The 27,622-nt window shown below is 38.3% G+C and overlaps 1 protein-coding gene and 2 pseudogenes across 7 annotated transcripts in view; 2 read left to right on the top strand and 1 right to left on the bottom strand.

Moving 5' to 3' along the window:
- The window catches only part of AKT3 (AKT serine/threonine kinase 3), a 307,020-nt gene that overhangs the window by 132,989 nt on the left and 146,409 nt on the right, over positions 1 to 27,622 (bottom strand). For 3 of the 7 annotated variants that reach the window (XR_007909725.2, XM_070055614.1, XM_051820800.2), the window contains exon 3: positions 23,149 to 23,274. The exons of 2 other annotated variants lie outside the window; for them this stretch is intronic. Coding sequence is in view for 3 of the 5 variants with exons in the window: in XM_070055614.1 (XP_069911715.1) it covers positions 23,149 to 23,274 (126 nt within the window). In the remaining 2 variants the exon portion in view is untranslated. Of the gene's footprint in view, positions 1 to 2,356; positions 2,376 to 8,367; positions 8,545 to 23,148; positions 23,275 to 27,622 lie in introns of those variants that run through there. 2 more of the 7 variants (XM_051820801.2, XM_070055615.1) reach the window with 2 other exon arrangements.
- On the top strand, positions 9,827 to 14,134 carry LOC100353197 (cyclin-C-like; annotated as a pseudogene).
- The window catches only part of LOC103351013 (mortality factor 4-like protein 2), a 37,897-nt pseudogene continuing 37,602 nt past the window's right edge, over positions 27,328 to 27,622 (top strand).

Genomic DNA, 27,622 nt, shown 5'->3' on the forward strand with positions numbered 1-27,622 from the left:
GTCCCAGCACTGTTTAAGTTTTAATGTACACTTTTTCAGCCCTTTTCTAAGTATTATTTGAAGAAAAAAAATGAGAGCATAACTGACTGCATCCTCAATGCTTTGTTCACTGAATATGTTGTTGGTAGTTTCTATTTCAATAAAAATCACATCATCACACTTAATGGTGGCATGAAACTCTACTACACTCCCATACCAGTGTAAGCTATCCATATGTAATCATAATTCACAAAGTAAACAGAAGTGAATTATCCAGATATGTACAGCATGATACTTGATTACATAATGTGCTAAAATCTGAAAAATAACCACAGACATTACTTTGTTCTAATTAAATAAGATAAACTAATTCATGTTTAAAGTATTACGAAGCTGAGATTTGATAACAAAATTTTTAAACGCTCTGACAAGAATACAAATTAAACTGAAAGCTCCCTGAGGACAACACCCATACTATTTGGTGACTCAAGTTAAACTTCAGAATATTGCAGTGGGCAGTGAGCAGGAAAGAATCTGTTTATATCTAATCTAATTCATAACTTAAAATGCCTCAGTCTCCATTAGTATCACTGGGGCAATTTCTACTCATTTATCTTCAAAGTTGCACGTGAGAATAAAATAAACACTGCACACAAAGACCATGAGTCAGAGCCAGAGTCCATCTTTAAAACACCTGCACTGAAGGATGCCTCCCCTTCCAACTGTCTCTGTTCCTCTCCCACATTACATGAACACATCACTCAAAATCATGACCTGTAAGACTGGTCTTTGGTCACCCATCCCTTCGTCAACTAACCAAACCATCACTTCTGTCTTGAAATCTTCTCACCAAATCTTTCTTCTCGTTTTTCTTTGCTGCATTTGATGCTCTTGGCTCCCTGCTCCTCGAGTCACCCCCCCGCCTCCCGCATCCCATGACACTGACTTGCCTGGTGCTGCTATCATCTCTGACCATTCATTAGTCTTTCTCATTCCCTTAGGCGCAAACCTTTGTGCTATGCTTGTATTTCATAACTCTGCTGTCAGTAAACTAAGATATTCATTGAACAAAGTATGTGTTTACCATGCACTTCCTGTACACCAGGAAGTAACCAAGGCATGTAGGATACATCAGTGAATAAAACAAAGTCCCTATTTTTTGTAAAGCTTGTATTTTATTGAGGGGATGAGCAGTGAAGCAAAAAACAAGGAAATATTAATTAAAAACACAGTAACTACCTGTAAGTACTATGAAGAAAGTTTAGGCAGAGCAACTTAGAGTAGCAAGGAAGTGGCACTATCTTAGAAGTAACAGTTATAAAGGGTGTTTCTTAATCAACTGACAGACCTCCCATCTGTGGGAGGAGTGATCAGGAAGTACAATGGCCCACAGTAGGCAGGTGCCTATAGACATGTTTGAGAAAAAGTCCAGTGTGATTGGAGTCCAGTTAGGAAAATGGTAAGGGATGAGAACAAAACCATCCTAAATGAGCGAGTGGGTAAAGACCTCAAATTTAATCCTAGGGAGACGCTCCTCCAGTCCCAGCTCTTCTGATCAAGCTCTATCCCCTATGGCAAAACTGACATCTCTCCTTTGATGTCCCATTATTACCTCACTCAACACATCAACATATCCCAAAAGGGTTTTTTGGTGTTTTTTTTGTTTGTTTTTTTTTTTTTTTGTTTGTTTGTTTGTTTTGTTTTTGACAGGCAGAGTGGACAGTGAGAGAGAGAGACAGAGAGAAAGGTCTTCCTTTACCATTGGTTCACCCTCTAATGGCCGCCCCAGTCGGCGCGCTGCGGCCGGTGCACCGCGCTGATCTGAAGGCAGGAGCCAGGTGCTCCTCCTGGTCTCCCATGGGGTGCAGGGCCCAAGGACTTGGGCCATCCTCCACTGCACTCCCGGGCCACAGCAGAGAGCTGGCCTGGAAGAGGGGCAACCAGGACAGAATCTGACGCCCCGACCGGGACTAGAATCCGGTGTGCCCGCACCGCAGGCGGATGATTAGCCTATTGAGCCGCGGCGCCGGCCAATTTTTTGGTTTTTTTAACCTTCTAAGCTGAAAGTTACTACACCAGCACAGTTTCTCCATTTATTTTATTTCTGTGTAATTTTACTGATCACCCAAGAAACACTTGTTCAGTCATCTTTGACTCATCCCTCTCTTTCAACCCACATGGCTAAGCCAACAACATTCATGCTAACAGTTCCTGTGTATGTCTCTTGCAACCATCTCTTTTCACTGCTGACACACAACCCAGGAACTTATAACCAAAATCTGGATCACTGAAATGGCCTCCCAGATGGCTTCCCTTTCTCCAGCCTCCCCCCTCTCCAAGTTGTCCTACATACTACTAGCAAGATGATTAGTCTTACCCAAATTCTTATTCCATATGTCATTCTCTTCCTCAAAAATAGTCTACTGTCTGTAAGACAAAGTTCAAATTTCTTAGGCTAAATTTCAAAGAGTTTGAACGGGGGTGGGGTGAGAAGTATCACTATATTCCTAAATTTGTATATATGAAATACATGAAACTTGTTTAACTTAAATAAAATTAAAAAGAAAAAAATTGAAACCTTATTCTTCCCCATCAAAAACTGAATATTTTCTGCCGATAAACATGTCTTACTGTCCTCTAAACATTCCCTGATCATTCTACACTTGATCTTAGCCAAAAGGCCAAGAAGCAATCCCCTGATCATTCTTAACTGCAAGATTTAACTCATGATGTTTCTCTTACTTAAAATACTCTCCTTCCTTTTTAACTAGATGCTAGCAACTTAAGATCTTCTCTAATTATTCCAGTCCATACTCCTTATTCTCAAAGACCCACTGCACTTAATATTTAGATCCTATATGCTGGTATTCGTTCGTCTGTTACGACTTGACTCTCCCATGTACATCTCCTTAAGTGTAAGCTTCAGGGAATCTGGACTACTCATAGTCCTTTTATATTCATCCCAACCTCAGCATACACAAACTGAATTTTTTTAAGTTTCAAGAAATATTTCAGACACAGTATATCACAATTCTCTATTCTTGTAAAATGACTTCAATATTTTAAATACTGAAATTTTGAAATAATACTTTATAATTTTTCCCTCTTAAAATCTAAGGTATTTCTCTAAAATCTAAACTGTTGAAATCACCTCTGATAACAGTGAAAATTAACATTTTAGAGGAAAAACACAAGCTTTAAACATATTTGTGTATGTATGCTTAAATAAATTTTAATACAGTAACATCAATTAGAAAAAAATAGTAAAACCCTAATCATGTTCTTGATTATAGAGCAACAACTCTAACACTTAAGAGATAACCTCCTTTCTATATGGAAAATAGTAGAAAGGACCACGTTTGTAAATGAGTTTTCTCTCCATTGGAGAAAAGTAAACAGTAAAAGTAAAACTTAGGACTGCACATCCACAGTGAGGCACAAAACCATCCAAATATTTAAATTTTGGAAGATTATATACAACCAAACAATAATTTCATTAAAGCCACATATACGCATAGTTAAACCATCATTATCAGAATCTGACTTCTCTGGCATATACCCTCTATCTTCTCCAAACACTGAGGGCAGGGTATAAATGTTTCTTTCCATTCAGGAATTCTGACTTCATAGAGCAGCCTGGCTTGAAAAGTTTTCAATAGCAATGAAGAGGTCTCTGGGTCACATTTCCTTAAAAACACCTTCATTTCCTTTAAAAATCTGGCTTAACTGATACATAGCAAGCTAAAAAAAAGAACCCTCCAGAATAATCAGCTCATTCACTGAACTCCAGAAGAAGGGGTGGGAGGGGTGTAAATCTCATCTTAAATATTGGCCAATGGAAGTCAGTAGGAAAAGTTTATATTCTACTATATTCTCTATTAAAAAAAAAATAACTAACTAGTAAATAATTATTTCAGCATATTGTCAGCTGCTTCACCACATCAGTTTTCACTTAATCCTCTCAACAAAGTTCTAAAGTATTTTCAATTTCTAATATACACATTTAAAAGGAAAGCTGTCTGAATCTCAAATCCAGGTCTTCTAGCTCTGAACTCTTTTAGGATTGTTGATAGCTTACAAGAAAGATAAAGCTTTGCATCTTTATCATAAGCCTAATATACTTAATTTTCTAGTTTTGTACAAATAGAAACACATAACATATAGGATACTGAAATATGTTTTCCTTTGAAGAAACTTTATCAAACTTGTTATTTAGTATTCATGCATTAACAATAATTGTCACTTTGAGAATGTAACACTTAACAGCAATGAACTTCAATCAAATGACAAAATAGGGGAAATTCTAAATGAATCAATAAATAATACTGTTTCATGATTCCTTTATGGAAATTATATCCAAAGAAGTCTTTCTGTTAATATCAGATTATTGCTGGAATTGTTCAGGCTAATCAAAAAAATTCACCAGTCATAATAAAATTGTCTATCTCTAAGAACAAAGAGTCATTAGCAGGAAAAGAATATAAAGATAGAACTTAGGAAAAGTTATAGAAATTTCAAAAAATTTATGAAGTAATCTATAAATAACGCATTGCAACAAAAATTTTCTTTATAGAATGTATCACTTCCATGGCTGACAACAAAATTTGAATATTTCAAAATAGGTAGTAAAGAAGATTTTGAATGGTCCCAACACAAAAAATTATATATATCTGGGGCCGGTGCCATGGCTCACTTGGTTAATCCTCCACCTGCGGTGCCGGCATCCCATATGGGTGCTGGTTCTAGTCCCAGTTGCTCCTCTTCCAGTCCAGCTCTCTGCTATGGCCCGAGAAAGCAGTGGAGGATGGCCTAGGTGCTTGGGCCCCTGCACCCGCGTGGGAGACCGGGAGGAAGCACCTGGCTCCTTCGGATCGGCACAGTGCCAGCCGTAGCGGCCATTTGCGGGGTGAACCAATGGAAGGAAGACCTTTGTCTCTGTCTCTGTCTAACTCTATTTGTTAAAAAAATTATATATATCTGAGTAGACAGATAAGAGGATACTTCAAAAAGTTCATGGAAAGTACATATCATAAAAAACTACCTATGGTTTTCAAAGTTTTTGCACCAAACTAAGTTTAATTTTGATCTTCAATGAACTTTTTAAAGAAACTTTGTATGCCAATTACCCTGATCTGATCACAGCACATTGTTTACAAGCAATGAAATGTCACACTGTACCCATAAACATGTAAAATTATGTCAATAAAAATGTTTAAATGTCCTATTTCCACAGGACTACTGTGAAGTTACAAGGATACGAGGATACAAGCGTTATGTCAGGATACCATACAGGGAGAGTATTACATGTTTATTTTTAATTACCTTCTAAGAATGCCCTTTAGAGACATAAACTTTATCAATGTGCTTTTGGAATCAGTAACTGTTGCTGGTTGGGTGATTCAATTATCATGAACTATTCTGGCATGTTTCAAAAGCACTGCCATTTTAAAACATAAAAAAATGTCTAAAAATGCAACCATGGTAATAGATTCTGAGTGCATGGGTTGGGGAGTGAGGGAAAAAGACAATGACAAATTGGTCCAAAAGGACACTGAGACTTCATAGTTGGAAGACTATTGTGCTGACAATTAGTAACAGAGGAAGCGGAGCACAAAACAAATGAATGAAAAAAGCTGAACTTGCAATGAAAGACCTTATTATAGTGCAGAAACATTATTGTAATAAAGGGGCAATGTACTCTCCTCTACAAAACTTCCAAACAGGCACTCTCGTCTCTTTTCTCTTCCCCTGCATTTCATTTTTTCATTAGCATCTGCTTGATTATGTAGTATTTTCAGCCCTAAAGAATTTCTCTATATTTCTTATAAATCCAAAGGCTTAAAGGTTCTTCCTCTTACTGTGCCTTAAGCCTCATTTAACCTTACTCAACACAAATGAAGTATTTTCTTTTCTTTTCTTTTTTTTTTCCCCCCACAGGCAGAGTTAGAAAGTGAGACAGAGAGAAAGGTCTTCCTTCCGTTGGTTCACCCCCCAAATGGCTGCTATGGCTGGCGTGCTGCGCAGATCCGAAGCCAGGAGCCAGGTGCTTCCTCCTGGTCTCCCATGCGGGTGCAGGGCCCAAACACTTAGGCCATCCTCCACTGCCCTCCCGGGCCACAGCAGAGAGCTGGACTGGCAGAGGAGCAACCGGGATAGAACCGGCGCCTTAACCGGGACTAGAACCCAGAGTGCCAGTGCCACAGGTGGAGGATTAGCCTAGTGAGCCATGGCGCCGGCCCTCAAATGAAGTATTTTCAAACTAACAAAAACGCAGGGGGGAGAAGCAGAAAGGCAGTGATTTATTTAGCATTTAACAGCTCAGAGGAACAAAACATGCATCTCTCAAGTCCAACTTGTTCAAAAGGCAATGATTAATTTATAGCAAATATTTTAGAGGATTCTGCCCCCTAAAGTTAGTGTTTCCCCAACGGCTTCTTTGACATAATTAAAAGAGCAACGCTCACCTAGCCTGGGCCTGCCTGCCCCAAACCCATGGATCCTCACATACCCATCATCCTGTGAGACACATGGCTCACCAATTAAGAGGACCAAGGGTCCTGGGATTGCTACTTCTGGCATGGCTCCTACTCAGGCATGTACAACAACTGTTACAACACTGTTCAGTAAGTCCTCCCAGAATGCCTCGCTGCCCCAAATCCAACTAATATTACCACCAAGGCAAATGGTAACGCCCTGAGGTCACAGCCAAAATCCTCATGGTCTCACCCTCTCTTCTACTTTTGAAGTGTTAAGAGACTCAGGCCAAGAAACATCAGTACCCACTCATCTTCTAAATCCAATGCAAATGTCAATTGGAAGTACAGTGTTGGAAGGAAACAACAGATATTCATCAAATCTACTAATTCCACACCTTATTTTGTTGACAAAGAAAGTGCTGAGATCTCAAATTTGATTGATTTGAAGAACATATAGATAGTCTAATCAGGCAATGAACACCAATATTAAATCTGCTGGAATTTTATGTACAAGATGGAAGAAAGACAACATCAAAAATTAAAGACATGATTTCTTTGAATGTGGCTTAAGAAACACAGACATCTAAAACTCTACCTTGAAAATAGGAATAGATTTTGACTAGTCCAGAGATAAAGGGCGGGATGTGGAATGGTGTTTCATTTCCCATTTGGTTCATTAAATGCAAAGGTGATGAAACAGGTATGTGCATTAGAAGAACTTCCAGGTATTGTTGTAGATCTTCAGTGTATTGTTCTCAACAGTACCAATTCATACCGTTAATGCTTCCACTCTTCTCTCGAGAATTGAACTCCTCCCTCCGAAGTTTTCGATTTGACATGACATTTGACCCTTTATGAAGTAACTGAATTGAGCCAGTATAATAATAATGGGTCAGAATCCACCCCTAAACCCCAACATGAGTATATCTTGCTTATCCTCATAAAGTCAAATAGTAGGTGTCCTCCACCACCTGTTTTCATTCAACAAGAGCATCGGACTCATTTAAACTGATTCTAAAGAGAAGAATCACACTCACTCCAACTAACGTCAAAATGCTTTTCATTTCTACATATGTTGAGCAGTTTAAATTTAAAAAATGGTCTATTTTGAAGGTAAGATAGCATATTTTGAAATTAAAAATAAAAAGGCAAATATGTGAAGACAAATACGTAAAAATAAAAAAGCACTTGGGAAGTAAAAACTGGAGGTAAGTTGCATTAAATTCACAAAAACTTTTGTACACTTTATGTAAATACTTAAAAAAAAACCCTGCAGATTAGAATTAGCCACATTTGGGGCACTTTGTGCTAACAATCAGCATTTTCAGGTAGTTAGAACCTGACAGCTTTATATTTAAAAGCGGGTTTCGTTCTGCAGTAAACTTTATATAGCTACCTTGATACATACAAACCTTTTAGAAACAGGACACTCCCTGAAATCTTTTGTTTGCATGGTATTTAGATATTGCAGTACCTAAAATAACCATAGTTGTCTTGATAACCAAGGTCACTGTCATTTTAACCAGTTTTAGGAACCTACAAGAAAATAACCAGACTGGCTGGATCTGAAGCTACCACATGTGTGAGTAAGCAAGATTTTGCTTCATACCTAACTGTGGAACATCTATTTTGGGTTGTATATTGTGTTTGTGTACTTATGCTTTGATTCACAATAACTTCTTGTGTTATAGAACTGAATTGTATTAAACACAAACTATAAATAAAAATAAATGGCAGAATGAGGGGAAAAATAATTACAGCAGCAATCCTAAAATCTTCATATAATAGTGAATCCTTTGTATTAAGTTTTAATTTCCTTAAATGGAAGTATCCACATGCTCTAAAATCTATTTTCATATGCTAGTTGGGAAGAATAAGATGTGATCCATGATACAGACAAACCACTTTGTACCTAGTGACTGTCCACACCAGAAAATCTTTTCATTCCAGCCGTGAGGTAGGAAAGTTGGAATACGGAAAAAGCAGTGGTCTCCAAACCTGAACACTGTGGGGTTAGCTGCCAGCTCCATTACTCAAGAGATTCAGTACCACTGGGAAATTCCATGAGCTACGAAATAGATTGTTTATCCTGCAAGAATGTTAGCATGATTAATAACATGTAAGTAAAGTACATAGCACAAAAGTGCTTAACAAGTGGTAATTTATTATCATTACTCCTCAATAGGCTGAATTCTCAAGAAATTATTATCCACTACTGTTAGCCAAGCCACTGAATTTTAAAAGAAAGGATTTTAGAGATCCTTGAATTTAACTCCCTCACTCTACAGATGACAAAAGTTGAAGTCCCAGGATGGTTAAGTGGCTGGCTCAACATTACACAATAAATTTCTATCAAACAATCAACGACTTAGCCACCACATCTATACTGTCCCTCTACTCTAGCACAAACAAGTATCACTTCACATAAAATACTTCTTTAGAACAACTAAATCTGTTATTAATCTCTGTGTACGACACTTGGCATGCCACTAAGTCTTTTTGTTAACTAAACATTTCTTGAAGAGAGTTCTCACCCCTGAACTCCATGTACGATTAAACATATTTAAGTCAGGTATTAGACCAGAGTTCCAATCACAGTTTTGCATTTACTTGCTATGAGACTCTGGCAAAGTTTCTTTTTAATCTCTCTGGATCTCAATTTCATTCCCTAGCTTTTCTTTTCTTTCTTTTTTTTTTAAGAACCAACAACTCATTTCATGCTGTTCTTGTGATGATGAAATATAATTATATAAATCAAGCATCTAGTATACAGCAAGCTCTTAAAAAAGGTCAGGTCTTTTCTTCCTTAAATTTCATCTAATTTTCTACGTCTTAATTCAACATGGAATTAAAAAACCAAATATAACAAGAATACAATTATTTTTCTAATAAAAATTTTAAAAACAAATTACAAACAATCCTCTACTTACTAGGAACTAAAAACTAAAGTTAAAAAGGGACATACAGGAGTCGGCATTGTGGTATAGTGGGTTAAGACACCGCCTGCAGTGCAGGCATCCCATATGGGCGCTGGTGCAAGTTCCAGCTAGTTACTCCACTTCTGATCCAGCTCTCTGCTATGGCCTGGGAAAGCAGTGCAAGATGGCCCAAGTCCTTGGGCCCTGTACCCGTGTAGGAGACCCAAAAGAAGCTCCTGGTTCCTGGCTTCAGATCGGCACAGCTCCAGCCATTGTGGCCATCTGAGGAGTGAACCAGTGGATGGAAGACCTCTCTCTCTGTCTCTACCTCTCTGTAACCCTTTCAAATAAATAAATCTTTAAAAATTAAATTAAAAAGTGACATATTAAAAATATTCAACAAAAAAATTCAAAAGTCTATCTACATTTAACATAACCAAGAATGATCTAAAAATGCAATCGGGTCACAAACAGGGACTGCCAGAAAGGCAAGCAAGCAGTCTGCAGTACCCTCAAACACGGAAGGGTATCGTGGAGGACAAAGCTGAGGTCAGTAATAGATAAAACAAAGGCTGGCTGGGGCTGAGTGGGATTACATACTCAGGAACTTTTAAACTGAAAAAAAATTGAGCTATGTTAATCTATTAGGTAATTTAATGCAAAAAACTACAGTAATTCCACCACCGCTGCTTCATCATCAAGCAAAAGCTGCGTGTGGCAACCCATTTCACCTCACTCTGCCTGCAGAAAAGGAGTTCTTAGTAAATAGATTAATAATCTCATTCTTTTCTTTCTAAGCTAACAGCTACAACTTAAAATCTTTATAGCTTAAAAATACCTTTAAGGCATGATTTTAAAGTGGGAGATTTATTTACCCCAGTAAAAATCATTTACATTCAACTAGCAGACAAGACAAACAGCAATGTCACTGCAGAAGCTGCACTGCAAACACCAGGTAAGCAACTGGGTTATCAAGGGCCGGAGTCAGGCCCTGGGAGCAGAACAAGCCGTCTGACAGGACGAAGGCCTTCTGCTCAGTATTTCAAGCACCATAGGTATTCCTATCAGTCACCCTTTCTCCTCCTCTGACGTTTTCCACTCTGCTGAGATAGGGAAGTAACAACACAGGAGCTGCAGCTTTCCTCCATTTCTGAGGATTTCATACCCATTTACTTCAACAACAAGAAATTCAGCCAAAGTTTCTCAGAAATACCTTTTCACAGTAATGCTCGTTTTGCTAGTTGGGACATACTTTTCTTTAGAAATCTTACTGTTTCTTAGAACAATCTCAGCTTCCAAGGAAGCTTTGCTTGATGATCTAGTCTTTAATGATCACGCCAGTTCCTAAACTCTAACTAAACATAGTAATTACAAAACTTCAGAGCTCAACCATAAAACATCTCAAAATACCAACTGTAAAGTTCTGTGGTAGACATTTCCTACCGGACTATAAATTCTCCAAAGCCAAGGGCTACGTCAGCTCTATCTGTGGAATAATGAATGCGGGATTCAACATTAATACTTTGTAAAACAAATTCTGGCTCTGCCATTTGCCAGATGAGCCACCTAAAGTAAGTCACACAAGCTCTCTGAGTCTCTTTAAAATGGGGAACATCATACTTACCTCACATGCTCTTGTGAAGATTAAATGAGATAACATATGTGAAAGGGCTGGCTACAGAGTAACACTCAAAGAAAAGTTGTTTGCTTATTTCCTTCTTTTCCCCCTCAGTACCTGGTACAATGTTGAGAACATAATAACCCTCAATAAGAACTTTCTGAATACTCACTGGAACTCAGACTTCCTAAAAGTATACATAGGTATTACTTTTGAGGACTTCCGTCCCTGAATTGTTTACTTAAATATTCTTCCCCACCCTCCCCCCTTCTCTCTCTCTCTCTCTCTCTCTCTCTCTCTCCTTCTCTCTCTCACACACATACACACACACACAGTTGGAAATTACAAAAAAAAGAGTGTGAGATTTTAGTCTGGGATGTTTAGGAATGAAAGTCAAGGACCAAGTCAGAGGTACTTGAAAATAATTCAAAGATAATGTTCCTTTACTTAAGCATCTATGGACAAGTCACAATAGATTGCTGACTTTAGGAAAAATTATCTTAGAGAAAGGAGGGAGAGTGGGAAAGATAAAAGAAGGGAAGAAAGGAATAAGAAAGAAATGAAGCAAGTGAAAAGGAAGATTGGTTATGCTGGTACCTCTTTTGCGTCTTCCCATTACTTAAGTATGCTATTGAAGCTAATCACTCCTTGCTTGCCTCTCCCCTAAAAACAATTCCTACTGTATCCTCCACCTTACAAAAAAAAGTAGAAATCTAAGAGCTAAATTAACCTAATTTTTACCCACAATGAATGGTAACCAAGGGATCTTAATAGAATAGCCAAAAAGATATATGAGGATTAATATTTTTATCAATACTTTCATTAATAAACCAATCAACTTTCAACTTAAAGGGGTAACAATAGGGAAGGTATTGTAGAGCAATGAGTTAAGCTGCTTGGCATCCCATAAGAGTGCCAGTTCGTGTCCTGGCTGTTCCACTTCTGATCCAGCTGCCTGACTTCAGTCAGGCCCAGCCCCAGTCATTGCGGCCATGTGAGGAATGAACCAGCAGATAAAAGATCTGTGTGTGTTGTCTCCCATTCTCTGTAAACAACGTCCTTCAAGTCAATACATCAATCTTTAAAATAAGCGGGGTGATAGTCACAAGGGCCTTTCTCAGCCCACAGCATGTTCCAGAGATGAAGGCTGAAGCACCAGGTCATCATCCAGTTCCTCTAGCCCTCACCTGAAGTCCTCAGGCCTATCCCATGTTGCTGCCCATTTAGCCACAGGATGTCTTCCTTAACGGTCAGGAGACCATGAACAGACAAGAGCAGGGTACGGGGCTGTCTCACTTTGGTCATAAGAAGAATGAGCTCCAATGGATCAAACTCTCTGACACTAAGTAAAACTAGGATTTCCCCCAATAACCAAGCAATAGCAGCTGGTTTGAGCTACTAGACATTGTTGTAAACGAGTTCTTCTTAAAACCCACATGAAGCTTCTGGCTTCGGCCTGGCCTACTCCTGGCCATTGCAGCCATCTGAGGAGATGGATGACCTCATCTCTCTCAGTCTCTTCCCTTCTCTCTCTCCCCTTCACATAAACCACCTTTCAAATAAATTAAAGAAACAAATTGGATAAAGCCAATGCCTGCAATGTCAGCATCCCATATGGGCCCTGATGTGTGTCCTGGCTGCTCCACTTCCAGTGCAGCTCCCTGTTGATGGCCTGGGGGAGCAGTGAAGATAGGCCAAGTTCTTGGGCCCCTGCACCCATGTGGCAGACCAGGGGAAGCTTCTAGCTCCTGGCTTCAGCCTGGCCCAGCCCTGGTCATTGCAGCCATCTGTGGAGTGAACCAGCAGATGGAAGATCTCTCTTCCTCTCTGTAACTCTGGCTTTCAAAATACGTAAATAAACCTTTAATAAAACAAAACAAAACCTGTAACAGTTTTAAGAAAACTCAATAAAGCAACTTCCTCCTCACTGCAGTATAATTTACTTAACAAGAGGAAATAACAATCATTTAACACAATCAACAAATAGTACTAAGCATCTACTACCTTACCTTAATACTCTGATTTGCACAGAACTGAATGAGTTACAAAGTGTTTTCACATAAACCATCTCATTTAATCTTCACTTCAACCCTAAGATGTTGGGGTTACTATCCTTATTGTTCAAGGACAAGAGGCAGTAAGATCAATTCAGTCCCGTGATGCACACAAGGTCAAAGAGCTGGCATAGCACTAGAGCCAAAACTCAAACTCAGGTCTTCTGACTGCAAGCCCCAGTGACGTCCCAGTATTCCTGAAATTAGAATAAATGCTATGGGAAGATTTTAAAAGGAGTATACACAGCCAGTGACTTCTAGGAGTTTACCACTCTCCTGGATTTTACATAAGCCCAAGTGAGGCTCAAGAAGACAAAGACTGCAACTACAGAGAGCAGCCTCGGAGGGCAGCAGTGAGGAGGGTGAGGGGTATCAGACGGCCAGTGTCCCACTAGCGCTTCTTGATCCGGGCAAGCTACGTTCCACGGCAGGGAGCTTCTGTCACAACTCCCACTATTCGCAATGGATTTTGGATAAACAAGATCTGCTGAAGGAGCATCAAAAGGATTTAAAGTTTCTCTCAGAGGAGTATTGAGAGTTACAGGCTTTTTTTTGGTACAAATATTATCCAAGGATTTAAGTGAACATCTTAAATTAAGACAACAGGTTATTGCCACTGCTGCAGTCTATTTTAAGGGATTCTATGCCAGGTATTCTCGGAAAAGTATACAGCCCATATTAATGGCTCCAACTTGTGTTTTTTGGCACCCAAAGTAGAAGAATTTGGAGTAGCCTCAAATACAAGATTAATTTCTGCTGCTGCATCTTTATTAGAAACCAGATTTTCATATGCCTTTCCAAAGGAATTCTCTTCCAGGATGAATCATCAATTAGAATGTGAATTCTGTCTTTCAGAACTAATTCACTGTTGTTTGATAATATCTCTCTTAGAGACGTTTGCTGTGGTATGTGCTAGACATGGCCCAAGAAGACACGCTGCTTCCCCCCAACACCTGCAAGAGGAACCTGTGCTACAGGTAGCCTCCTTTCCTGATGGTCTCCGCGTGCCTGTGTGTAGCCTGTGTGGTACAGCAGAGGAACACCAGGCAGTGGTTTGCTGGAATTTCTGAGTATGGAGAAGTCCCCTGAGTGATTCTCAACTTCAGGCAGGGCCTGAAGCTGCAAGACGATGGCAGACAAGATAAGGTAATACTCCTGTTGCCATAGTTACTGGTATTTTCAGTTTTAGTTGTATTTACATATGATTTTATCATGCCTTCAGACAACAGGTTTTGTTGTTGTTTTCCTTCAGATGAACAATTTCCTCAATAGTAGGAATAGGATTTAATACGTACAATTTAATTTTATAGAGATTTTGTTCCGATGAATTTAATCTCTATGATGAGTGATATCTGTAATAACAATGACACCCTAATTTACATTTTTGGAGTATATATGGGCAGTAACTTCCAGAACATGTGGTCTATGTGAGAGCACACAAGGTTGTAGAATATCAATAAAAAAAAAAAATAAAAAAACTGGGGCATGAGATAGCACAAGGCTCCCAGGGAGGGCACTGGTACAGGCTCTCACACAGAAATGACAGCAGGTCACACAGGGTGCCCACAACGAGGGAAGTCACATATCAGAGCAGTCCTTCCAGAAGACTCACACATGACACACACTAACTTCATCGCTGTGAGAATGAGGAGATCTTCCCACAGACACACACGGTGCTTTCACCACTAGAAGCCAGATCAGAAAACTCCAGACCGCCACAGCCACTTCCACTGTAATGGAATTACCCTTTTTCTTTTTTGGTCATTTGTGTGTAATGCAGAGAAAAAACGAGAGGAGAGTAGATATTCTGTGTAAATTATTTTTCTTGTAAAGTTGGGGTGTGATTTGAACAAGAGAAGGAAAATCTTAGAGTATTTCAAGAAAGTTCATGGAGTGTACATAGCAAACATATGCATGGATTTTGAATTTGTGGCACCAAAATGAACTTATTTTTTTATTCCATTTATCCATGAACTTTTTGAAGTACCCTCATATGAGACTAAATATGGCATTGTTATCCTGTAACTTTCTTTTAAAAAATCCTTTTTAAATTGGCTTTTAATCTGCATTCCTAATTCTAGATGTGGTTTATGGGTTAAATTTTTCAAATATAGAAACAAAACACCACCCTTGATAATGAAAACTAGGAAGAAATTTTATTCAACTTACAGTAAGTCAGTTTATAAGGCAATCTATTCTCTGCAGTGAAATATTTAACTTCCTGTTTATCTCAAAATCTGGTCACAATTAGGGTTAATAAAGTACCAAATCTTCAGATGATCAAAAGTATTAGGGTTTGAAAATCACTCAGAACAAAAACAGGATTAGAAATTTTGTATATTACTGAATCTAAAAGAATGTAGCAATTTACTTCAAAAACAAAAATGTATGGAACATTAAGGACTTCAAAAAAGGAAAACTGAAAAGATACAAGATATAAACATAGTTATGATTTTGTTTTTTGGGGTATATAATACATCAAAAAATAGTAATTTGGCTTCCACTTGTGAAAAATGGAGAAAAGATAAGATTTTTCTAAGCAAGGAGATGGTCTTTGCAAAGGAACTTAATTTAAAGATGAACTTCTTCTATGCACTGCTTCCAAGCATTTTAGAAAAGAGTATCTGAAGGCAAAAGCAATTCACTGGGAGACTGTCAAAATCATCCAGGGGAGAACTGATCAACTGAGCCACAGTGACAGAGTGAGAAGGCAATGGGTCTGTTTTTCTAAGCTCATGCCCTCACATCCCTCACCACAACCAGACAGGTCTTTCCGTTTTTGTTGGTAATCACATACTGATTTGGACACCCAGTTCTCCGAAACTTCTCATGGTTACTTATTTCCACTAAAATCATCAAACTGCTATTTAAGAGCTTCCACAATCTGATTACAAAGTCATCACAGCTTTTTTTTCTCCCCTCCGACACAGATTCTCCATCCCTCTAAGACACCGCCTATTCTGTTCACAAAACAAGCTACTCTCTAATTCTGGATTTGTTTTACTGAGAATGTCTTTCCTCTTCCAAAAATCTAATTATATACCACTCATCCTCAGGGTACATGTTAGTCTCATTTCATAAATAAAGTCTTACCTACTTTACCTTTACCTATTGTTTCTTTCCATGTCTACAGCATTTATTTTTTTGTATAATTCATTTTGGCGATTCATCCTATTTTTCTTCCCATTGTTCTATATAAATTTCTTCTAGAGCCAATGACAAATTTCTACATAAAAAACCTGCATTATATATTCATTTTAGTATCTAGTATGGGTAAAATGATTAATAAACCTTTAAAACTGAGTTAGTATGCTCTTACATAATTCACATATATTTTATCACACATATTAATATTGGTTTATGGTTTTTAAAGATTTATAGGATTATTATTCTAAGTTAGATTTTGTGTTATGTAAAACTAAGAATCAAGTTGTAAGTCTGTTTTCTCCATGTATTTTCAGTGAAAGTGTTAATAGGAATCAACTGGCTTTTTTTTTCTATGTATTTAAAACCTGAGTCCAATATTTAGTCAGAGATAAACACACTTTTAGTAGATTTAAGGACAGTAATTTCCTTACTTTCAAGGAGAGGGAGAAAAATAGGTTATAGAGAATAAACATTTCATGTTTTAAAAACTGGCCTAGGAAATGCAAACTGACCCATTTTGTTAATAGGACAGATTGAAGAAAGATTTTGAGAAAAAAGGATATTGTCAAAGTGGGCCAATATTATAGCAAAGAGTAAGGGAAAAGTCTAGGAGGTGTTTCCTGGGACACAGGCTGGCACGTCTCCTTCCCATCCTAAGTAGGAGGCACCTCAAAACGTGTGGGCAAATACTCAAGTCCTGTGCAGAGGAATAATTCCCACTTTGGAAATGAGCAACCTAGCGAATTCAGAGAAGCTGACAACTGTGAAACGGTTAGAAACCATGACTACTGAGGAGACTCTTTTGCTCAAAGTCCTTTACACACAGACTTGAAACAATGTGTATATCCTACATTATTTTTCAACCAAAAAGTCCATTTCCTGTACATAGATTATCTCAAGCTACAAAACATTAGAAATTCAACACATCATAATTCTGATGAAAGATATACTTTGAAAACTCTTATTTTTATTCATATCTCTACAGCACTATATTTAAAAGGTACTTTTCTAAATAATTCATATTTGATACAAAGAAGGATAAAGGTCAGATGTTATTATCAACATTCTATAGGGCTTGGAGAGTTTTAATCTGCATGCCAAAATAGATTTGGCAATTTAAATACTGGCACTGCAACCCAAAATCAGGTCTCACAGCTCTATATCAAGGATAAATGTCATAGTATAGTGGCAGAGGATGGAAATTAGATTTAATAGTAATGTACAGATTTTAGTTTTCACCTTTCTACAGTTTCAATACAGTCTGTCCCCTCTGAAAAACAAATCGAAATCTCACTGCCATTTCAGAAGTGTTGGGAGGTGAGTCTTATGAAGTGATTAGGTGCTGAGAGCACCACAAGGAACAGAATTACAACCCACAGAACAAGAGCCTGAGAAGAACTCCTATGCCAGGATAACAGGCACAAAAGTAGCATTTCACCAAGAGCTGTCTTTCAAGCCGAGAGAAAACAGGTGGCTCTAACAGACCTGAGAATACACCTTTGAAATGACTCTCCATAGTCACTTTATTTGCTGCTAAAAAAACTACTTTGTGTGAGGCCAGCTTTGTGGCACAGCAAGTGAAGCCTCTGCCTGTGATGCCAGCATCCCATATGGACACTGGTTCAAGACCTAGCTGTTCTGCTTCTGATCCAGGTCCCTGCTAACGCACCTGGGAAAGCGGCAAAAGATGGCCCAAGTGCTTGGGCTCCTATACCCATAGAGACTAGATGGAGTTATGAGCTCCTGGCTTCAGCCTAGCCCAGCCCCAGTTGTTGTAGCAATTTGGGGAATAAACCAGCAGATGAAAGATGTCTCTCTAAGTTTTTTACCTCTCTCTATTTCTGCATGTCTCTATGCCTTTTAAATACATAAATAAATCTTTTTTTTTTTTAATTACTTTGCCAACTACTTCCAATGAGGGCTTTGATTTCTCACCAAGAAGCGGACCCACGATTTGGGTGGATAATGGAATAATGTTGTTCTCACAGGACTGGGTTAATTCTCACAGTAGTGAGTTCATGCTTTCAAAGGACTGAATTATCACAAGAGTCAGTCATTATAAAGTGAGACCACTCCTTATGTTTTGCCTCTCCTGCATATATCGTGCTTGCCCTTCTACTTTCCTGCTGTGCTATGCCACAGAACAAGGCCCTTGTGAGAAACCAAGCAAATGCCTGCACCATGGGCCAGCACCGTGGCATGGTGGGTAAAGCCACTGCCTACAAACACTGACATCCCATATGAGTGCCGGTTTGAGTCCTGGCTGCTCCACTCTGATCCAGCTCCCTGCTAATTGCCTGGGAAAGCAGTGGAAGATGTCCCAAGTGCTTGGGCCCCTGCACCCACGTGGGAGACCCAGAAGAAGTTTCCTGGCTTCGATCTGGCCCAGACCTGACTATCGTGGCCATCTGGGGGAGAACCAAAGGAAAGAAGATCTTTCTGTCTTTCCCTCTCTGTAACTCTTTCTAATAAATAAATAAATCCATAAAAAAGAAAAAGACTAAGCTCTTTCCTAAAATCACAGATTTGTGCATGAGACATGAACATAAATAACCAAGAAGCAACATGATGATAACAAAATAACAGCTTTGAGAAGGGCAGAGAGGAGTAACTTAGCAAGGAGTGGGGATAGGAATGTAAATCTGAATTAAATCTTTATTGAAAGAAACTATCCAGGCAACTAGAGGAAAGGACATTCCATTAAGAGGGAACAGCATAAACAAAGGTTCAGAGTAAAACAAGCAGCATAAGTTGTATAGAGAATTATAGAGAGTTCAGTACTGCTGAAGCACAAAAGCAGAGCACGAGAGAGTGAAGCAAAAGTTGGAAGTAGAGGCCAGATTGAAGAGATTCTTGTATGATACATTAAGGAAGCTGGACTTTATCCAGTAAGCAATGAAGATCCAAGGCAGGGCTTTCACAGGGGAATGGCATAGTTAGGGTGTAATTTTAGAAAGATCACTTTGACAGCCATGTGAAGGCAGAATATGAGTTGTACAAACTGGAGGCATAGAAACCAGTTAAGCATCTATGGCAGACATGATGAGAGCTTACTCTAAGTCTGATTATAGGAAAGGACATAATGGGGTCAAGAAATAAGAAACAAAATCAGCAGGACTAGAAAGAGACTGGAAGTGGAGTGAAGATATGAAGAGGAAAATAAGGCATGGAATGGATTCAGATTACTGTTCATACAGAATTGAGATGCTGAATGTAAAAAAAAAAAAAAAGAAAAGAAAAGAAATTATCTTGGGCTTGGCTCAGGATAAAGTACAAAAAATACCTAGGTAGGTATGTCCACCAGTCAACTAAATGTAATAAGCTAATGCTCAGGCCCAAAGAGCCGACACGTGGGAGGAAGCTGCATACAGGCTGTAGAGGAAACCTCAGGAATCAATGTGGCCACCCAGGGGGAACGTACAAAGTGAGAGGAATATAGGCCAGAACCCGGATAAATACCACAATTACTCATGAGGCCAAGGGAGAAAAACCAGGAGAGGAACCCCACAACACAATGGCAGTGATTATCCCAAGGAGGAGATAAGATCAGCAGTATAACATGCAATCCAGATGTGAGTTCAGGAAAAATGTCTACTAAACGATGGGGTGCAGCATACACTCCCCCAGAATAATGGCAACCTGGCATTTGAGAGCACAGAGAAAGCAGGAAGGCCTCATCTCCCTTTTCCGCCTGTCTCCTCACAAAACCTAGGAAGCATTTTCTGACTTTCCCCTGAAGCAAGCAGTAAGCTGCTCACTGGAGACATACCTGGTGGGAAGGAACATGCTTATCTCTAAAGATGCTGCAACAGAGAAGAATCTGAACAAACAGACCTGGCCGAGTTCCCGCAGTTCATCACCACTACATAATACCTACTTTGTCCAGTCATATTTCTCTGTGATCTTTTTCCCCTCTGCATCAAACCTAAGCATAAACAAACGCAAGTTTATGTGTTTCCTTGGGTCTTCATTTCTAAAGCCTCACTGTCGTGTAAAATGTACAATATATAAATGTACAGGGGCAGGTGTTTGCAGTACAACAGGTTAAGTTGTCCCTTGGAATGCCAATTGCCCATACTGGAATGCCAGGGACTGAGTCCTGTCTTCACTTCCAATCCAGATTCCTACTATTGCATCCTGGGAAGCAGCAGATGCTGGCTCAGGTGTTTAGGCCACTGCAAACCAGGTCAGAGTTCATGGCCCCTCGCTTCAGCCTGACCCAGCCGTGGCTGTTGCAGGCATTTGGGGAATGAACCAGCAGATGGAAGACACCTTCTTCCAAGCTCCATTCTGCCTTTCAAGCAGGTAAAACTTAAAAGAAACATTAAAAAAAATAAGGAGTTCACATGCTTTTCTCTTGTTAATTCATCTTTTGTTATAGGAACTTTAGCCATGAACCTAACATGGGAAGAAAAGGTATTTCTTTGCCCCACACTAGAAATTAAGTGGTCACTAAAGAAATTATCAAAAGTGGTTTTAATCATGTGGGCAAGAGAGGAAACCTGCATTGCAGTGATTAAGAAGTAGAAACAAGTACAGACTATTTTTTTGAAAATTTTACATTATACAGGAAGTACAAAATTAAGACTGTGAAGATCAATTCTAAAATCCCTTCCAGTTTTCATGCTCTATTTTTTTCATCAGGATAAAAAGCCTATTTTGGTAAAATTTCATTAAAGTCCACACAGATCACAAGTGCAGTAACGTTTTTAATTATCAGAAAATAGGGACTCACACTGTAGCTGTCAAAAGGGATGTAAGCATACACAGTATTTACCAACATAACCTTAGAAAAACCTTGTAAAGCATTCTTTTTCTTTAATATACTAAAGGTGGCTATGCAAAAAGGGAAAATACTGGTGAAATAACCCTCTCTTGTTCCAACTGTTCCTTCTCTTAATGCCTCAATAAAAACATTCTTGTCACCCTTAGTCTGGAACATCCTTCTCCTCTGATTTACTTAATTCCTTCCTCCCTACTTCAAGGGCCTGCTCAAAGTCCACCTCACAGAATCACAGAATGCCAGGGGCTAAAATAACCTTATAAATCCGCTGAATTCAATACCTCCACTAGGCTAAAGAAGGAACTAAGGATGGGAGCATTTCAGAAAATGACCTGCCTAAGGTCATGCTCATGGTCTGTGGGAAAGCTGAAGCTTGAACCACTTCTTCAAGCAGTTCCCAATTCACTACACTCACTTCTTCAGTTGATTTTATTTACAGAATTTAAGATTACAGTACATCAAGCTTTAAAAATAATAAATTTAAAATAATTTATTCAGTGCAAGATTCATATTAATAATAGTTCTAAAAACTAAGGAGCTGATCTATAACTTCACTTGTGAATCTGAGTCAAGTACCTTCAAATTACTTAATTACACAAGATTACAGATGTCAACTAATATTTATTTCATGGATAAGATGACTGTCAGTCACTAAATAGGATCCCTCCCCAAGAGTGCAGCATTTATTTCAGCCTCTGCCAGTGGAAGTGTTGGAGCAGATGTTGGCAGACTGTGACATACTGTATGTCTTTAAAACTTGTTGGGGTGTGAAATTTCATAAGGTCAAAAAATGCTGCATTTTGATCAGCAGATACAGAAATTCTGTACTTTTACAAATTATTTCAGACAAACCAATAGCATTTGCTAGTAACATGGACAAATACTGGCTTTGGGTAGGACATGATAATGTATGCAGCTAATGTTTTTAAAAGTTAATTTCTATCACTTTAAAAGCAAAGATCTGAAGAATGAAAATGCATTCCTAAGTCATACAAAATACAAGATATTACTACAACTGACAACAGGATTTTAAAAAAATAATTTCCACTGAAAGAAAGTCATTAATGTCAAGTGAGCATTTTGATGGTAGAAAAGATATTCGCCTTAACTAGTATGTACATGTTAGTGGTCTCTGTAAAACAAATTAAAATCTCTACAAAATCTACTAATATTGAGAGTGCTTTCAAATTTGTTTATAAAGTTAACATCCTTGTCACTCAAATGACTGAACAAACCTTTTACTTCAGTTTTTTTGTCCCTTAAGTAAAAGGTGAAACAAGACTGTATTCTAAAAGCAGTATTCTAACCCACTGAGAAAGATTAACCTGTACAAAACTGTACAGATGACACATGGAATCTTATAATGATAAAATTAATCTCTTACAACACTCAAGGACTGCTGTTTTCTTGAGTTTTGTTGCTATTTACTGTATTTTTCAGCTTCAGCTTTCTCTCGTATCTTTTCCCCATGTGGGTAATATGTAACATACAACCAAAATCAAAGTTAAGGATGTTGCCTAGTTAAAAATTTCATTTCAGAAACACAACTAGTTCTTACACAAAATTATTTTAATTTAAAATAACTTTTAAAATGCTCTAGTTTCTGAATTAGCTCAGAGAGATCCTTTTATCAATTCACTGGTAAATTACAACAGTCTGAAGAGCACCTGGGTCTTAATAATACAATCATCACCATCACCACCTTGTTATCTTTCAGTTTATTTCATGCTATGCTCAAGCAAATAAATTTCTATAGAAGTTATAAACACTGCTGATAAATACTTATAAGGGAAAAAATTTTAACTACAAATATAAATCTCCCAGAAAATGGTTCTGAATGTAAATCACTTGCTTCTCATCACATAATTACTCAAGAGATAAAATTATGATACAAAACTTTGATTAGAAATACAGTAAGTACTGTAACATTTTACAGCCAAGTTCAACCTAGCAACCAAGTCCAAAGGTGTTTGAGGTACATAATCTGTGGAATCATATTTACTACATTCAAGTTCTAAATTTTAAAAACATCAAACTGCACTGTATCATAACCACATATTCTCACTAATTCCTAGGCTAATGAATTGAAATTTTCATATATCTTATCTCAAAATATCTGACACAGAAAATCATACAAATAAGTAAGTTCGATCAACAATTATAAATAACTTACTTGCCACTGAAAAGTTGTTGAGGGGGTAAGGTAAATCCACATCTTGAGGTTTCTCTTTATATCCTATGAATGAGCCATCTGTCTTCAAAAGGAAGTATCGTGGCCTCCAGTTTTTTATATATTCTCCTACATGAGGAAAGCATGCAAGTTAATGCTGAAAGAAATGAATAGCAACTTTTATGTAAAACATAAATTATGATATAAATATTAATATATGTCTTACAGCTCTGGCCTCCAAATTTTAGTTAAGCAATTTTCTTTTAACTTACTTACAAAAGAAAATACAAAAACCTACAATTAAGATTCAGTAACAGTCCAAACATGTTTTGTTTTTCATGATGCCACACTTTGATAATTCATTTGCAGCATTATTCCTTCCGCAAATCATTCATCTGAATAGATATTTTGTTCAGTTTCTCATTTTATCAGATGGGAGTGCATTTTCAGCTGTTTTAAAAAGGCTTAGTAAATCATCCACACAGTATCAATAAATCTCAAGGAAAAACAATTCTGTTAAGAGAGATATAAAATACATGTTTCTCTTCCATGTACCGCTGGCTAATTTTGTCACTTCTTTAAAAAAGAAAAGTCTATTTTCATTAAGTTTGGATTAGAACTTGTTTAGACAACATTTTATTACTCTTCACACGGAAATAACCTTTTGTATATGCTGTAAATAAGTCATGAAAATTAAAGGACATGGGTTAATAGGGCTTAAGACCCTCTCTCTCCTCTCTCCTCTCTCTCTCTTTCTCTCTCTCACTCACTCACACACACACACACACAGTAACTGTGAAAAACAGATGACACAATGTCAAGCACGTAACAGTTAATAAATGTACACTTTACTAGATTTTGATAGATGATCATCTAGCCAACACAATACACGTTTTTTAAGGATTTATTTATTTATTTGAAAAGCAGAGTTATAGAGAGGCAGAGAGAGAGAGAGGTCTTCCATCCGCTGATTCACTCCCTAAATGGCCGCAACGGCCGGAGCTGGGCCAATCTAAGGCCAGGAGCCTGGAGATTCTTCCAGGTCTCCCACACGGGTGCAGGGGCTCAAGGGATTGGGACATCTTCTACTGGTTTCCCAGGCCATACCAGAGAGCTGGATTGGAAGAGGAGCAGCAGGACTTGAACCAGTGCCCATAAGGGATGCCAGCCCTTGCAGGCAGTGGCCTCACCTACTACACCAAAGCACTGCCCCTCACTTTTGCTTTTGTTTTGCAATTACATCACCGTTTGCTTATCAAATACTCCTAATTTTAAGCAATACCAGTACTTCATGATACTGCAATAGCTAGAAGGCTATCTGGCCTCATTTTCTACTTCCCTGCTGGATATTTCTACTGGGAATTAAATCACAAATGTGTAATAACAAAACCACAAAAGAATTATAAACAGTTCAACTTTTCCTACAAATGAGACTCTTAACCAAAGCTCACACTTAACATTTAACTTCTCTCTCTCTCTTTATTCTATCAGCAACTATGATAATATTGCCTTTACAAGTCTCTCACATAAGACTAACCATCTGTCCTTGGGTTAATGTTCTATGACCACTTCTCCCCGGTACACATCCCTTCTTCCATTCCAATGTATCCACCCCTCCCGACAAATCTTCTCTGCATGTGCACCACTTTGATTTCTACCACTTTTCTGTTCAAAAATATTCTGTGACTCCTTACTATTCACTGTATAGGTCAAGTCTCTTACCTTAAAATGTACTCTCTCCAACTTATATTTCAGTTATAGAATCATTTCACTCAATCAGCAATTCTCAACTTATCTCAGATTCTCTTTACACCCCTAAATAAAACTGGTAACCCAGTAAATTCCTGATTATGTACATTATATCTGTACTTACTGTTTTAGGAATTGAAAACAGTTTTTTTTATTAAATAAACACTGCATACAACAGATAAAATTTTTATAAAAACTAATTTCAGAAACAAACAGAAGAACAACACTGCTTTGCAGTATTGCAAATCTCTTTAATGTCTATATCAAACAAGAATATTTCAAAAAAAGTTTACAGAAAATCGAATTAAGGATAACTTTTAAGCCTGTGTACTGGGAGCTTTGTCTCCAAATTCTTAAGTTAAAAATGAATGGAAAGGGGTCAGCGCCATGGCTCACTTGGCTAATCCTCCGCCTGTGGCACCGGTATCCCAGTTTCTCTCATGAACATAGATTAAAACATTCTCAACAAAGCAGGAAAAATCAGAACCTAGCAACAGATCAACTGGATAATAGAGACGAAATTTGGTTGATTTTGAGAATACAAGGTTGCTAAACATTCAGGAAGCAATGCAACTATGTCATTAAGAGAATAAAGGAGGCTGGCGCCGGCACACTGGGTTCTAGTCCTGGTTGGGGCACCAGTTCTGTCCCGGTTGCTCCTCTTCCAATCCAGCTCTCTGCTGTGGCCCGGGAGTGCAGTGGAGGATGGCCCAAGTGCTTGGGCCCTGCACCTGCATGGAGACCAGGAGAAGCACCTGGCTCCTGGCTTCGGATGGGTACAGCGCCGGCCATAGCAGCCATTTGGGGGGTGAACCAACGGAAGGAAGACCTTTCTCTTTGTCTCTCTCTCTGTCTAACTCTATCTGTCAAATAAATTAAAAACAAACACAAAGAAAGTGAGTGGAGGGGTCTGGCACTGTAGCCCAGCAGGCAAAGCCACCACTTGCAGTGCCAGCATCCTATATGGGCTGCTCTACTTCCAATCCAGCTCTCTGTTATGGCCTGAGAAAGCAGAAGATGGCCCAAGTCCTTGGTCCCCTGTACCCGTGTGGGAGACTGGGAAGAAGCTCCTGGCTGCACACTGGTACAGCTCTGGCTGTTGTGGCTATATGAAGAGTAAACCAGTGGATCGAAGATCTCTCTCTCTCTCTCTTTGTCTCTTCCTCTTATTTTGCCTCTCTGTACCTCTGCCTTTCAAATAAATAAATAAATCTTAAAAAATAAAAAGTGAACAGATTAAAGGTGGAACTTGATCTAATTACAGTATCTAGGAGGTGAGGCCAATGGCAAGTGTTCAGATCACCAAGGGCTGGCCTCAGACAGCAGTTCTCTTGAGAAGGTTGATCTTTAAAGCTCCATCCAGCCTAGCTTCTGTGCTTCTTGGCTCACATGCTGCTCCCTCCACATGCATTCCCTTCTCATCAGACAACAGACTAATGGTGTTACCCAGTTGTGGGCTGTGAACCTCCAAAACTGCATGCCAAAATAAACCTTATTCATTACTAAGAAGCTCTTTGCAGGTGTTTTAAAGAAACCAAAAGTTAATATATCTGTCAAACTAAGTAGTAATAATTTGATAATGAAACCAAAATAATATGAGAATTCATTTGAATAAGAAATACCATTTCAAATTCTAAAATACTACTAAATATACTTATTTGAGAAATGAAAAGAAATAAATGTCCAATTTTTATTTTAAGTAGGATTTCCCTTCATCACCTAAGTATTTACATCCTCAGATGAAAAGATACAAAAGCATCATCATCACAAAAATCTTGTATTTTTTAAGCACAGCTTATGAAATTTAAAATATGGCATGTGGGTACACAGCAAAATTCTGGTTGCAAAAAGGTCTTTAAAAATAATTCTATTATGCATCTTTCAAACACAATACATTATACTGAAAGCAAGATACTTACACAGAAGAAAAATTGACAAGTCAAAATTTCCCTTCTTGATATAAGAAAAATAAGCATTATTTCTCATAAAATTTTATTAATAAATTTGAGCTGATTCAACAACTCTACTGTCAAACTAAACGAAGTAGATAATCAAACTTTCAACAAAGACTCCTGAATCCACTTTAGATCATCTTGTCATTTTCATCCACAATATTGGCTTTCTGAGAAGATACTTAGGGTACATTTACTTATTTAATTTGTTCTAGAATAGTGTGTCATCCTCTGCAATCTCAACTCAAAAGAACAACGTTTCTAACTTCATGGGATTTAATCCAGGATCAGACAAGATTTCAGATACCCAAGAAATACATAGAGAACGGCATTAAGTATTTTCTGAAACAACCACCTCTTTCATAGGCACCCATTAAAATTCTGAAGCAAAATTCATAGGAAAGCAGATGTGTTGGCCTAACTAAATATTTATTTTCTATTTCAAAAAGTGGAACATAGTGGTTGTTTTACCTCTACAAGAATGGCTGTCAGAGAGGATGCAAGCTTACTAAGAATAGAACAAAGAAGTAAGCTTTCTTGCCACCTATTAGACCCAGTGTGTGAAGAGAAGACTCCCAGCACAAAAGAACAGAAAACATTATAGCTTCTCCTAACACCCCGGCAGGAGACAGTGAAGGCTGCTAACAGAGTAAGGGGATAGATCTGTTCCTGCAACCTAGGGGTTCCAAGCTGAATTGTGCCCAGCTGACCACGAAAAAGAAACTGAATGCTTTCTTCACTTGCTCAGGAGGTTGAGACAGTGTGAATTCATGGAA

The sequence above is a fragment of the Oryctolagus cuniculus genome, chromosome 13 (genome assembly GCF_964237555.1).
Source record: "Oryctolagus cuniculus chromosome 13, mOryCun1.1, whole genome shotgun sequence".
Taxonomy (NCBI): Eukaryota; Metazoa; Chordata; class Mammalia; order Lagomorpha; family Leporidae; genus Oryctolagus; species Oryctolagus cuniculus.